General features: G+C 41.7%; 1 protein-coding gene across 1 annotated transcript in view; it reads right to left on the bottom strand.

Moving 5' to 3' along the window:
- mkxa (mohawk homeobox a) overlaps positions 1-11,527 on the bottom strand; it is a 56,691-nt gene extending 45,164 nt beyond the window's left edge. The window contains exons 1-3 of the mRNA XM_085987692.1: positions 11,370-11,527; positions 9,374-9,660; positions 6,269-6,434 (exon numbers count right to left, since the gene is read on the bottom strand). Coding sequence (XP_085843818.1) covers positions 6,269-6,434; positions 9,374-9,582 — 375 coding nt within the window. The 5' untranslated portion in view covers positions 9,583-9,660; positions 11,370-11,527. The remainder of the gene's footprint in view (positions 1-6,268; positions 6,435-9,373; positions 9,661-11,369) is intronic.
- Between the last annotated feature and the right edge of the window lie 2,330 nt (positions 11,528-13,857).

Here is a 13,857-nt window from a genome sequence, read left to right as displayed (position 1 = left end):
AAATAATAGCACAGCTTCAGAAAATGTCTCATCAACCATTTCTAGGAGGGCCTTTCACATCTCAGCCTGTAAGTTTGGGAATTGTTGCTCCATTTGACTTAATGCTATACAGTTCCTCTATCTGGTTCACAGAATGAAATGGTTAAAGTTAGTGAGTGGAGTGAAATAGCTAAGATTTCATGGCAGCATGGCCACCACATGCATTGAGGCGTTTTACTTGGCCGCTCATTGGACCCAGAATTTGCTTTGAGCTCCGCGCCGATAGTACAGTAGAATGTCACAGGGAAGGCTTGATACTGATTGTGGTCACTGAGGGAGCAGAAGAGTTCAGTTAGCCAGCAGCAAGCACTGCCCTGCCAATTGGAAGAAGTTCCGAGCTTAAAATGTCCAAAAAACAATCAAAGCAAATCTGGGATCTGGCTGTTGATGTTATTAATTCAGTACTGCAAAGATAGTTTAAAAATTATGAGCGATTGAATTATGATTGAGCTACAGTTGAACCAGGATACAATAAATGAATACAATAGCAAAATACTGCGAATGCTGGAAATCTGAAATAACAGAAAATGCTGGAACCACTCAGCAGGCCAGGCAGCATCCGTGGAGAGAGAAACAGAGTTAACGGCCCAGATATTCCAATCCCTACGGGTGGGGACGGGCTGTGTACCCACCCGTAGGGACATCGGAAATGCCGGTTTCGGGCATGCACTGCGCATGCGCTGAAAACCGGCATTTCCAATCTGTCAAGAATGGTCTTGACAGGTTCTCCGGCTGCCCGGGAGAAGGGCCTCTGCGGGCGGATAGTTCTGCTTTTTGGAGACCCTCCGCCCGCAGAAAACCCTTACAATTCTTACGCCTGGCAAAAAGCAGGCGTAAGGCCTGCTTTTACCAGGATAAGAGTTGAAAAAAGATTAAAAACAAAATTTTCACTGATATATCATTTAAAAATACTTTAAAAAAAGATAAGCTTATTTTTAGGCCTGCTGAGTGGTTCCAGCATTTTCTGTTATTTACAATAAATGAATGATTTTATAAACACGGAATACCAAATTTGCTGCAATTAAACAGTGATCAAAAGAATTTGCTTGTTCCTTGTAAATATGAAACAGCAATTTGGCACAAAGAAAGAACAAAAGTATTGAGAACAATAGCATTTGGATGAATTTAGGTTTGAGTTTTAACCTGAGGTATTTATTGGCTTCATAATTTATTTCTGACACTGTCGATTACTTAGTTGCTGAAATGTTTTTTTAGTGCAGATATGACTAAATTGTTCTGTGTGCAAATCTTACAGTGTTGATATGGAGCCAAAGCTGTGCTGCATCAAAGCAAATGCTATAGTATAACCAACTAATAAAAATATTAAAACAAGGCGCCACCTGTTTTATTCACAGTCAGTGGCTGCAGATTCGTACCATGAGGAGGTGAAACAAAATACAGCCAAGTGGAATTTGCACAATACAATCCAGTCTGCGACTTCACAATTATTGCAAGTAATGAAAGATTTAAGTAATATCCTGTAAGGGTGGGACTGAGAAATTTAAAGTTAGCTAAAAGAAATGTAATCATGAAAGTGCCTAAATGGATTTGGTTTAAATTGTCAGTTGTCAAAAGACCTACAGTGGGAAGATATGAAAAAAAAAACCAGCAGAAAGCCAGAGATAATTACCCCACAAAGAAACATCACTTTAGGAAAACTGTCAGAACTGCTGAAAACAGACTTCTGTATCAGTTAGGTCTAAACACTTGTGACTGTCTCTCACTTGACCGCTCAGCCTTCCTGAAATGGCTCTTTACGGACGAGTTATTCTGCAGCATTGATTGAGGGGCTAGGCTCACATTTCACATTGGCTGCAACTGGTGGAAAAGCAACTCTATAAACCTTTTTTTTAATAAAGTCTCCAAAGATCCAGCAGACATCACTTTTATGTTATTAACGTCAGCCAGGAAGAGGAACACTGCACATGCGTTTAAAACTAGAGGGATTGAGGTCCAATTTGCTTGAGCATAAAGCAGTGCACTGCTAGCTTGTGCCATGCTGAAGCTGGTACTGGTGTCAAACTGATAACTGGAGTTTAAAGGCAGCATTAAAAAATATTAATACATCAAATTATACCAACCACTTGGGTAACTAACAAATCTACCGTGTCTAAAATGATCTTTTGTTGTCATTAAAAATAGCAGCTGCCTGGTTTTCTCTGCAGTGAGTTCACACCTGATTTTAAGTGCACCATAGTAGCCCGCCCATCTGCTACCACGCCCATGGGGTTGCGAAGCAGTTTTGGGTGTGTGTTGGAGTGAAAATGGCGGTATAAAGTTATCCATCTGTCTGAGCATTGGTGTGGTATTATTCCAAGCCGCCGATTTCAATGCAATTGTGTTTTAAGATAAATAAAATTAGCTACAATTCTGTGACCTGAACGCAAGAAAACAGATGAGTTAAAGTGGTTAACATAGATGAAGCATTACATTAAAGGATAAATTAGCAGAAATATCCATAGGGACATTTTACAAGGTTATTAAATAAACAATTCATTGCTGAAGGAAATATTTGATCTAGGATTTGCTTTCCTATAGGAGTGACCCGCAGCAGGTTGCTGTGTTTTTCTTTGCCTGCTTTGATTGCTAGCTTTTACAGGAACGTTACCTTCACATAAATGTTACTGATACATGTCCCTGCACACCTGTATAAACAAAATACCAACACACGGGAATAACGAACATCGCCCCTCTTTACATCCTTCCAAGTCACTGGCCTAGAAATTGGGTTTTGGCTTAGCCAGGGCTTTAGCGCCGGAAGTTAGTGCCGGCGCTAAGTCCCCCTGCGCGCGCCAAAAATTCAGCAGGGCCGCGCCCAAACGGCTGCCGGCGCTACTGAAGGGTCTTTGCGGCGGTAAATCGGTGCTAACTGCCGTTTCGCGCCGCAATTCCGGCGCTGCGGCACCCGATGCGGTGCGGCAGGCTCGGGAAGTGCAGGCCTCCTCCTTCCGTTAAGGAGGAGCTGCCTGCACCCGGCCGCGGCCCGCGCAAATCTGTCTAAAAATGAGCCCGGCACCTCAGACAAGTGCCGGGCTTGCATCTGTTCCGGGGGGTGGGGGGGAGAAGTCCGGGGAGGGAGCTGCGGGCAGTCGGCCGGCGGGAAAGCGGCCGGCCGCCGCGGGGCCTTTAATGCGCCGGCGCAAACTCATGCAAGACTCTGTTGCCAGAGTCTTAGTTGCGGCTGCCACGGGCGAGGCGGCCGCAACTGAATTTCGGCGCTAGGGCCCGTCGGCATGGCAACCGGGACGCTGCGCACACCGATGACGTCATCGGTGCCGGCGCAGCGCTACCGGTGCAACGCCGATTTAGGGCCCCAGGGAATTTTTAAACTGGCCATAACTCTGGCGCTAGTCCCTCTAGCGCCTCAAAAGCGGCGCTAAGGCAACTGAATTTCTAGGCCACAGACTATAGAATACCTTCTGACTGAAGGCAAATAATCACTTCACCAGGCCATTTCACCAGAATCCAGTGGTCCGGGAGATGTTTTTTGCGACATCTTAACACTTGTGCCTAATACATTTCTGGTTTTAAAAATATATAATGTAAGTGTGCGGAATTCCTTTCTCGTTTGTACCATGAATATGTTTTTGTTTGTTTTACTTTTCGACCCAGTAACAAACTGCTGCTATTGCTGTCTGACATCTGCACGGCTCACTTCACAGCTGATGCTGCCCGAATCTTGCACAGCACGGAATTCTTCCAGAGGAGCCACATCTCCGTGAGCTCACTGAGCTGTCAAGTGTGTACAGGTGGGCAAGACTAAGGGTTTTTTTAAAACTGATTCGGGATGACGTTTTTATTCCAAATAATCGTCCCATGCTCTAAATTAGTGTGAAGAAACCGGAGGTATAAATAAGGTACAAATAAATTCTAATCGTAGGCTTCAAATAATGTTCAAATGATATCGTTAGAATAATTGGCAAGTGGTCAATAGTTGGCAGTTCAAATGCCATTCCTCAAAATTAGATTTGAAATTGGACAATAGAGGTGGCTGGCTGGTGACCTGGAGGGAGGGAGTGGATTCCAAACTTTTGAACATTTGATACGGGTTGTTTAAGGAGCCCGACTCTCTCCTCTATCCATAGCAAATAGCACCATTAAAACCGACAATAACAGGAATCCAATGTATCTGTTCCCAGAGTGCACGTTCTAAGAATAATTGAACAAGTCTTTATGATTAAATAGAAGTGTGTTCAATATTTATAAAAACGTACACGGCAGAATTTAATTCGTGTAATATCCAAGAGCTGCCTAGATGTTAACTGATTGTTTGAAGTCACTTTTTTAAAATATATTTGTACAATATACAATGCAAGTTGTTTAGAAAATCTTGGTAGAAATCGTTATATTTAGACGGACTACCACTGGAGTGCAAAACTTGCCGTGGAATCATGACATTCTGCAGGGCAATCCGTTTTAAATCCCTTCTCAAAAATAAAAAAGGCAAGTTGACGTTTCTGAAAGATATTTCTGCACAGCAATAAATTATTGGCCAAGGCTTTTCTGTATTGCAACACATTACCCACGATTACTTACTCAACAGGCGAACTGTGGTCGGTGAAAGAGGTGGTTAACACAGTGCATTAAAAAGTTATCTTATCAAGTACACTCTTTGCTGTAATCGCCTAAAACATGTTTGGCAATTATAAACTGGCAATGGGATAGTTTCAGAAGGAGGTATGAGAATAAATCTAGTCAAAGCCAAGAACAGTAAATGGGTCAAGAAACATTTAATTCTGCATCGTGTCAAACGCGGAGTAGTGGCATTATAACACAGCAGTAAGATCACCTACATTAACACTAACCGTAATAGTAGGAAGATCAGGGGCTATGAAAACAGCAGTGCCGGTTTTAAGCAAATCACTGCAAGCAGTTTCATGCTATGCATAATGAATGAACACAAGCTCATTCTCCGATTTCCCTCCCTGGGCCTCTTGCTCATATTTTTGGAATAGTAATATTTACTATTAATAGTTTGGGTCCTCTAATATATTGTATATCGAGTTGTGATTAATCGTTAAACATTGCTATTACAGGATGTGAAGATGTGAATAAGCAGCGCAATATAGCCTTAAACTAGAACTTCTTACAGTACAAAGAAGTTTCTGAGATTCTTGTCAACAGAAGGAATGTTCGAATAAAGTTGATAAAGTTCGAATAGAACTGTATAACGGAGTAAGATTTCTACATTTATTCTACATTCTATTTTGAAGAAGAGCAGGGGAGTTATCCCCGTGTCCTGACCAATATTTATCCCTCAACCAACATCACTAAAACAGATTATCTGGTCATTATCACATCGCTGTTTGTGGGAGCTTGCTGTGCGCAAATCGGCTGCCCGCTTTGCCTACATTACAACAGTGACTACACTTCAAAAAGTACTTAATTGGCTGTAAAGCGCTTTGGGACGTCAGGTGGTCGTGAAAGACGCTATATAAATGCAAGTCTTTCTTTACAGGAAGAAATCTGTTACTACATCTGGGTAAGTACCACGTCTCACCAGTTTAAATACTGAACCTATGTTCATCATTTAACCTTTTGTGAGTGTCTTTAAAAAAAAACCCACACACAAATTGCTCACCGTCATCGATCTACAACATGAAATGTATTTGCATTCCAAACTACTGTGAGCAAGGAAATAAATTCATTAAAAGGATTTCCGCTTAACTTGCTGCTCGGTTAGATCATTTGAACTTCTGGTCGGATATTGAGTCCAATACACCGAAACCTCTAAATTGAAATTTCAACCATGATTTCAAAATGTCGACATTTATAGCAGCCTCGCCTTAAATAAAATAAGAACAACACGGTCCTTGCAGTTACGGAGTTTTGAATGGTGTATTCAACACTCGTCGTGCCAGCTACTGAGTGGAAATTTGCAAATTCGAAAACGGTGCTTAAGATAAAGTACCGCTCAACTGACTCCTCGATTCTGATGGTACTTGATCCCGGAGACCGAGTGTCACAAATCCCGCTTGACAGTTTCAGGGCAATTTCTCTACTTTAAACTTCACTGTTAAACTACATCTGCCACTGTTTTAACTGCAATAACTATAAAAGCTATTGACATATACTGCAGGATAAAGTCAGATTTTCGCTGGAGTTTATTAGTTAGGTCAGCGAATTTACACTATTTTTCTTTTGCGAGACACTAATGGATAATTCTGGGAGTTACCGCACTGAAGAGAAATAGACGTCTGGAGAAGAATCCAGTAGAAAACGGCCTTACTTGTACCAGAGTCATCTGGGATCCGAGTGCCAGCAAAATCTTTTCTGTTTTAGTCGGGTAGGGATTGTCCCGGTGTTTGTAAAGCCACTGTTTCAAGGGACGAGCCATATCCTGAAGAGCCTGTCGTTTGTGCCTCACCTTCCCTCCACCCTGCCGAGAGCTACAAACAATACAAGGTACAAATCGTCAGTAATCAATAAACAAATCAAAATATAACCTTTTGAAAGACAACCGAAACAATTATTCCACTGAAAATGTAATTAATTTGAATGATAGAATTATTCTTGTACGCATGAAGGCCCATGTAGTCACAAAGTGTACAGTATGAGTGTGCATTGTAAACTATGAGTGTGCACTGTAAACTGAGTGTGCACTGTAAACTGAGTGTGCACTGTAAACAGAATGTGCATTGTAAACTATGAGTGTGCATTGTACACTGAGTGTGCATTGTAAACTATGAGTGTGCACTGTAAACTGAGTGCATTGTAAACTATGAGTGTGCATTGTAAACTATGAGTGTGCACTGTATACTGAGTGTGCATTGTAAACTATGAGTGTGCATTGTACACTGAGTGTGCATTGTAAACTGAGTGTTTATTGTACACTGATAGTGCATTGTAAACTATGAGTGTGTATTGTACACTGAGTGTGCATTGTAAACTATGAGTGTGCATTGTAAACTATGAGTGTGCACTGTAAACTGAGTGTGCATTGTAAACTGAGTGTGCACTTCTACACTGAGTGTGCATTGTACACTGAGAATATATTGTAAACTATGAGTGTGCATTGTACACTGAGCGACAATTTTCAGAAATCAGTCACCACATATTAAACAGAACAGCAGTCACAATAATGTGTCAAAGTAAATTACTGGACCAAAATCTAGAAATAGCAAATTCAACGTCTGCCTTTCGACCAGGTTTAAAAGCTCACTTTATTTGAGGGAAAGATGGTAACTGAAATTTGTGCATTTTTGAAATCAATCTGATGTTGAACCTTACTTCCCCGAAGCCGCATATCAGAACTAGTAGAAGAATCCAAACCACAACAGTAAGAAATTGTCACTTTATAATTCAATCGAACCCAGTTTCGGAGACGGGTTTGGGAAAATGTTTATCATGTTTCTGGTGAAATTCACTTCAGTGGATGGAACTGAGACACCGCTGTGTGTGGGGGGTAGGCGTTTTCAGCAAGGCTTTTTTGTATCTGTGTGTACAGGTGTTGTGGATGCATGTTATCTGTCGTGTTTTATGTAGATAATAAAGTATTTCAAAGTAATTCATTGCAGCTGAAGCGTTTGGGAAGTTTCTCAGAGACGTGATAAGGCTCTGTATAAAGGAAGTGTTTCCTGTCTTTAGATAGGTACAGGGTAGATGTTTCTGCATTTGCATGCCCATCCGCATAACCCGGCTTCTAGAAAGACTTGCATTTATATAGCGCCTTTCACGATCTCAGAATGTCCCAAAGCGTTTTACAGCCAATAAAGTACTTTTGAAGTGTAGTCACTGTCCTAATCCGGCAGCCACTTTGCGCACAGCAAGTTCCCACAAACAGCAATGTGATAATGACCAGATAATCTGTTTCTTTTGTGTGTGATGTTGAGGGATAAATATTGTCCCCAGGACAACATAACTGGTATGTGGATGTGGGTACGTTTCATTGTTGCGTACTATATTTGTATGGATGTAAGCATTGCGTGTGATTAGTAGGCGGATTTGTGGTGTCTGTAAAGTGTGTCTGTAGCCGGAGGAACGTGATGTGAATAACTGTCTGTCTGTGTGTGTGTATTTAAGCTGAGTCCTGTAGATGTCGCTGTGAATCTAGAGGCAGGTTGTCCAGTTATTACAGACACTTGTATTCTGAGCTAGTGATTATGATACTTCTGACTCACGTCCCCTTGAACACTGCCAGACCGTCGTGGTATTGCTAAACTTTCGCGATCCACATCCATGACCCCAAAGCATTTGTCATCACATATACTTGTTATCCTATCAATCCTCAAGCTTACAGCTGTGTCTATTGGTTGTTTGTGTTTGAGGTACTGGAATTCTACCTCGTTTCTCACAGAAAACTTATTTAGTGAACACTGTACTATAATAAAAGTACCATAAGTTATCTCCTTCAAAGAAAATATATAAATTCTCTTGAAAACCATAACGACTGTCAAACTTTTGTTTAAAAAATAGAAGTAATTTGTATTTGATTTGTATTTGTCGGTGGAATTGAAATATATGAAGCGCATAAATATAAATCTGTAACCGAATACCAACCATATAATATGTTTATTTGAATGCACGTGTATGTGCATATAATATCTGATTGTGCTTAAATTGTTTTAAGGTTTACCATACCATATAGGGAAAGATGTTTACCCTCGTGGTCAGCCAATGTGTAAAGGCTATTCCAACTATAAAATCTTGGGAGTTAAATTTCATTGCTATTTAGACTCTTCCATTTTATCGCACTTCTTTGAGTGTCTGATGAAATGAGGCATTGCATAAAACAATCAATAATATTTTCACATTCAGGAGGCCACTATTAGCAGTATGAAAGGATAACCTGTATGTGTTCAATAACTGGGCTTTTATAGACAGATTAACAGAATGGTGTCTTGTTTTGAATGGTAAAATGAGGTGGACTATATGTTTACTAATTTAGAATCCGGCTACCTCCGATAAATTTAAACCTTGCACATGTTATTACTGCACTGATATAATCAGAAACTCGCAATCACAATTCCAGAAAGATCATTTCAACATAACTGTCAACTATGGTGAAGCAAGTGGGTTTGAAAAACAGAAGGGATATTTTATAAAATCTCATGTACACGGGCATCACTGAGTACAACTGGACGGCCAGATTCAGATACTGGACTGTACACCGTCTGCTGCACTTTCTCTGCACAATGCGTGCATCGCTGCTTGGTTTGTGGGATGTATTCTCACAATCTCATGACACAGAAGCGGATTGCTTACGGCAAAACACAATTTCACCTTCACCGATGTCAGTGGATCAAGAGTGCATTACACGGATGAAGGGCGAGTGTGTTTTTTGTTCAATTCCACTCAGCTACATTTCAGAAGCTAGTCAAATACATCCATCTAATACAGAAATGAAATAAAGATATGGTCATACCCAGACCTCCTGTGTCGCAGACCCCTTTGGCTTCTACTGGACGGACTGTCCGGCATCATCAGCTCCTGGTGCTGCTCTTCCATAACTTCCATATAGGTCCTGCTGTTCCTCTCGACCTCGTTTGCCTGTTCTTCGAAGAGGACTTGGTTGGTAAATTTATTAAAAACGATGGTGTTCATCTTTGTGCACGTTCCAGTGCCAGTGTCTGTCTTACTAATAGATGGAAGTGTCGCGATTTGAAGATCGACCCTGGTTTACTGGAGGCAAAGGATAAAGAATCGCAGGTTACTTCGAAATAAAAATCAAACGGCCCAAATCGCCATGTAAATGAAGGCGAAATAAAAAACCCGTGCACAAAGGCAGGAACCGGCCGTGAGCCAAAAAAGACAAAATGCAAACCATTCACAGTGAATGGTCTTGTTATTCATTTTCACGGGCAAGTGAGAGTTTGTTTTTCTACACCGCGTTGTTTACAAACCTCAAATACGCGCCATTCATAAGGTTGAAGAGCGAACAGAAATTTGCAGATGAAACGGTTTACTAGGACGGAAAACATCTCACTATTCGGCCAGATTTCCACCCGCTGAGAATCATAGGTTAAGATCAAATATTTAGCTTCGTAAAAAAAATACAATTTATTGGAACCTTCCCCTCAGTACCGACCAGAGCAGTGAAATAAATACCTTCAGGGTGTGCTCTGGGTGCACAAACAGAAGCGAGTGGGAACGAGAAAAAGGGAAGCCTTTGATGGGTCATTTGCAGCATTAAAGACCAAACGCGCGCGTCTAGTTAACCAGAGCAACATGTCAGGGCGGCGATCGCGCTCGAGGTTTCCATCTCACCCTTGACTTTATTGCCGTGGATCTGCACAACAGTCAAAACTTGACTCCCAAAACAAGTAGACGATTAAGGGTTTGAAGTAAACATTAATCTCCCGGGACATCGGCCGCTGGCTCATTTTTAGGACAACTTGTGCCTTGTACACATATTAATAGAAACGCTTTTTATGATTTTTCTTCGGTTTGTGTGAGAAGGCAGCGCGGGTGCTGATCCAGACAGAGCTCCCATTCAGAATAGATTGTTAGATATTAAAAGGGCATCTGAAGGAGGTTGAGAAATATCACGCACAGACTTACAAAGTACGGGGGCAGCTGAGCTTGTGGGCGAGTGCTTACATCATCGATCAATGTACCGAGTAAATTCCCATTCATTCTGGGTTTTTTTCCCTCTGTGAACGCCACAGGGAATAGCTTCCAGACACTGTTAGAAAAGGCCCACCACGTGTCTGCCGTCTGAATCGCTGCCTTTTTGGTGATCAGATAATAGTCCCGTTGTTTCACAGCCTGTCTCTTACCTGTAGGTTCCCGCTGCAAACTCGCTCGGTTACATCCGATCATCTCCTCTCAGTTTGTTTGTGTAAACTAATTTATATGGTCAAAATTAAATGCACAACTGCAACATTGACACACGAGAACATAGTGATTGTGGATAGTTGGTGACCCCCCGGGCTGAGACCGCAATACATAAATCGGGCGTCATTGGCGTTTTAAAAGGCTGCGCCTCCGGTGTGATATTGAGCAGTCGACAGCTGATCTGTTGATAACGTTTAACCCGCAGGCGAGCCCGCAGATCAGCTGGCCGGCCCCAGAGCTCCAAGCAAACAAGCGGTCAGCAAACAACTTGCAACAACTAGCTTATCTGTCATCCTGCGAACATTTAGTCACACTGCCCCTTGCAGTCGCCACCTCCGTTACCGCAAAACCCCCTCGCCATTCACCGTTTCACAGCAACTCTGTCAAATGTAACAGGTTTCCAAAGCGTTTGTAAAGCCCCCGTGCCTTTTAAAAACAATAATTAATAAGATCACATTCTAGCGAGAATTGCTTTTTGTTGACTGCCGAGATTCTCTTGAATTAGTATCCCACCAGCAGACACTATTGGAAAGCAGAAAAGAAAGTGACTGTACCTGGTTTTGTTTGGAAGGGTCCGGTCAGTGCGGTAAAGCGATAAGAACGAGTAGTAATCCAGCTCCTGTGTGCATTAGCATTCCCATTTCACATCGCTGTCAGTCAGACTGATCTGAAACCGCACGAACCACGCTCGCCTCTCTCCTATTTACCCTGATGGCAGCCCTAACCCCGGAACCTGAATAAACAGCGTCGCTCATGTTTCCCAGCTGCGCTGCCTAGTCTGTGAACATAGACTGAATGCGTTACACAGGTTCCGGGATGGTGCAGCGGGAGGCTGGCTCTGCCTGTTTTACAGGATCCTGTTCTCCCACTCCTAAATATAGCGCGCTTATTTCATTTCCAGCAACAACATTTCCGTTCTAAATAAAGTGACCTGGTGCATTTTCGTTTCATTTTCCTCCGACGAGTGCAGCACTGAAAATATATTCATTAATATTTTCGAAAACAACTTATAATCCAGCTGTTCATATCGATAACATCAACTGGATTGGATTTCCTAACGCCACATCTCGCGGTCAATGATCACAGACCTGACAATAATGTCATTTATGGAGTCGCATTGTAAATCTACCTTTTGTTCATATTTCTGGGCATAATTCCTTTATGCACACCTTCCCATATTATTTATCCTCATCAAAGAACCGCACAGCATCTGCATTTCAATGTGAAAGATCGAAAATGGTGTTCATTCGGAAAACTATTTTTAATTGAATATAAATTAACTTAAGTATGAATCACAAGATTTCGTTTATTTAAACATCGTAATACGTACTTTACAGATACACGGGGCTCGCTCAAACATGTTGGACAATTGGCTTCTACTTAGATTAGACTAATTCAATTGCGAGAAAATTGGGCTCATATAAAACTGGACCATAGGTAGAACTCCTAACTTTGACAATAGCTAAAATCTGCACAGGAATAACAGCGCAACACATTTAAAAACCTGGCAGATGGGATGAGTCTCTCGAATCAGAAGTCGATTCCATTTCTGGTTAAGGACGAGCTTATCTAATATATAATTTTGAAATCGTGTGTATTGGATCAGCACAGCATATTCTCAACGTAAATCACAGCGCCAGCTATTTTGTATTTAATTTATTAAGTCAATCATGGGCATTCTATTTAAATACACTTGGACAACAAAAAAATGTGGCCAGCTAAATTAAGGCTGACTTATAAAATTGTGTTATCCTACGGGGCTGGGTCAGGTTTTGGTGTTAAATATCTTGAACAAATAGTATTAGTTATCGCTGGAGACGACATTAAACTAACTCAAGGTTCTACATCCTACGAGCACCGATCTTCTTGAGAAGTAATCAGAACCCGGTAGAACCTTTACAATTCTCCTAATGAAAGGCTTGTGTTGAAAATCACGGTGGCTTTATCCAGAATAAAATGATACGAGAATATCCTTGAATACCTGCAAGTGTTAACGTGAACTTGACGAGGTGATTTGTAACTGGATCCACTTCGTTACCAAAAAGATAGGCGAAGAAATGATTGCGTTTCTCACAAGGCTGGGGTCTGTGCACTGACTGAACACGGCGGTTAATGTTATTTGCCTGTCAGCCACCCAGTGAAGTAACTGTAAACATAAATGTAACACAACCCGAGTTAAAAATGCTAGAAATAAAAACAGAAATATTGGAAGCACACCGCGGGTCCGTCAGCACTTGAAAAGCGAAGGAAACGTGTAATCTCTACCCTTGCCTTTACAACCTTATGATTACAACTGGCACTCGCTCCGAACACACAAACGTCTGTAGCTTTCACTAAAGTGACACACTTACAAATGCACTTGTATGATCAACGCGTCTGAGCAAATCCAGAGCCCCTGAATTGCTTAGTCGTCAAGCAGAAAATGTATACCCAGAGAATAGGCAACGGGGACTATGGGATACCACAAGTGAATTACGAGGTCACACTCAAAAGTAGGAAAATAAAGCTTTTCATAATCCTGGTGATCTCAGGGGTGAGGCATTCGAAACAGCTCAATCATCCCATGAAAGAGTCGTAACACGGCAAATAACAAAGTATAATGCGATGGGATGAATCAATATTTCCCACATTACAACAGTGACTACATTTCAAAAGTACTTCATTGGCTGTAAAGCGCTTTGGGACGTCCGGTGGTCGTGAAAGGCGCTATATAAATGCAAGTCTTTCTTTCAATATCAAAACACCATCATCACCACGCACGGTATTAAAAGGTTATCTGATCTTTGGCGGTATCACACTCTGATCAATTGCCTTTTGTAATATTTTACAGTATCTACCGTTTTGCTTCCCCGTTTTGAGTGATCCGACCGCAACGGTGCCCGCCTGGTAACCTCCTCTTGGCCATTGCCCGTGAATTCTTGTATGAAACTCACTGCTTTAGGCACTCGACAATCCCGCGGGAGTACGCGCAGATTATTTTACGTTACAACCCATTCGAATTCACAGTTTCTCGCTTTCAGCCCTAATTTTATTATTTTAATT

This window comes from Somniosus microcephalus, chromosome 5 (genome assembly GCF_052327205.1).
Source record: "Somniosus microcephalus isolate GS21.2 chromosome 5, FLI_Smic_1.0, whole genome shotgun sequence".
In the NCBI taxonomy this organism is placed as follows: Eukaryota; Metazoa; Chordata; class Chondrichthyes; order Squaliformes; family Somniosidae; genus Somniosus; species Somniosus microcephalus.
This window is presented reverse-complemented; position numbering and strand designations above follow the sequence as displayed.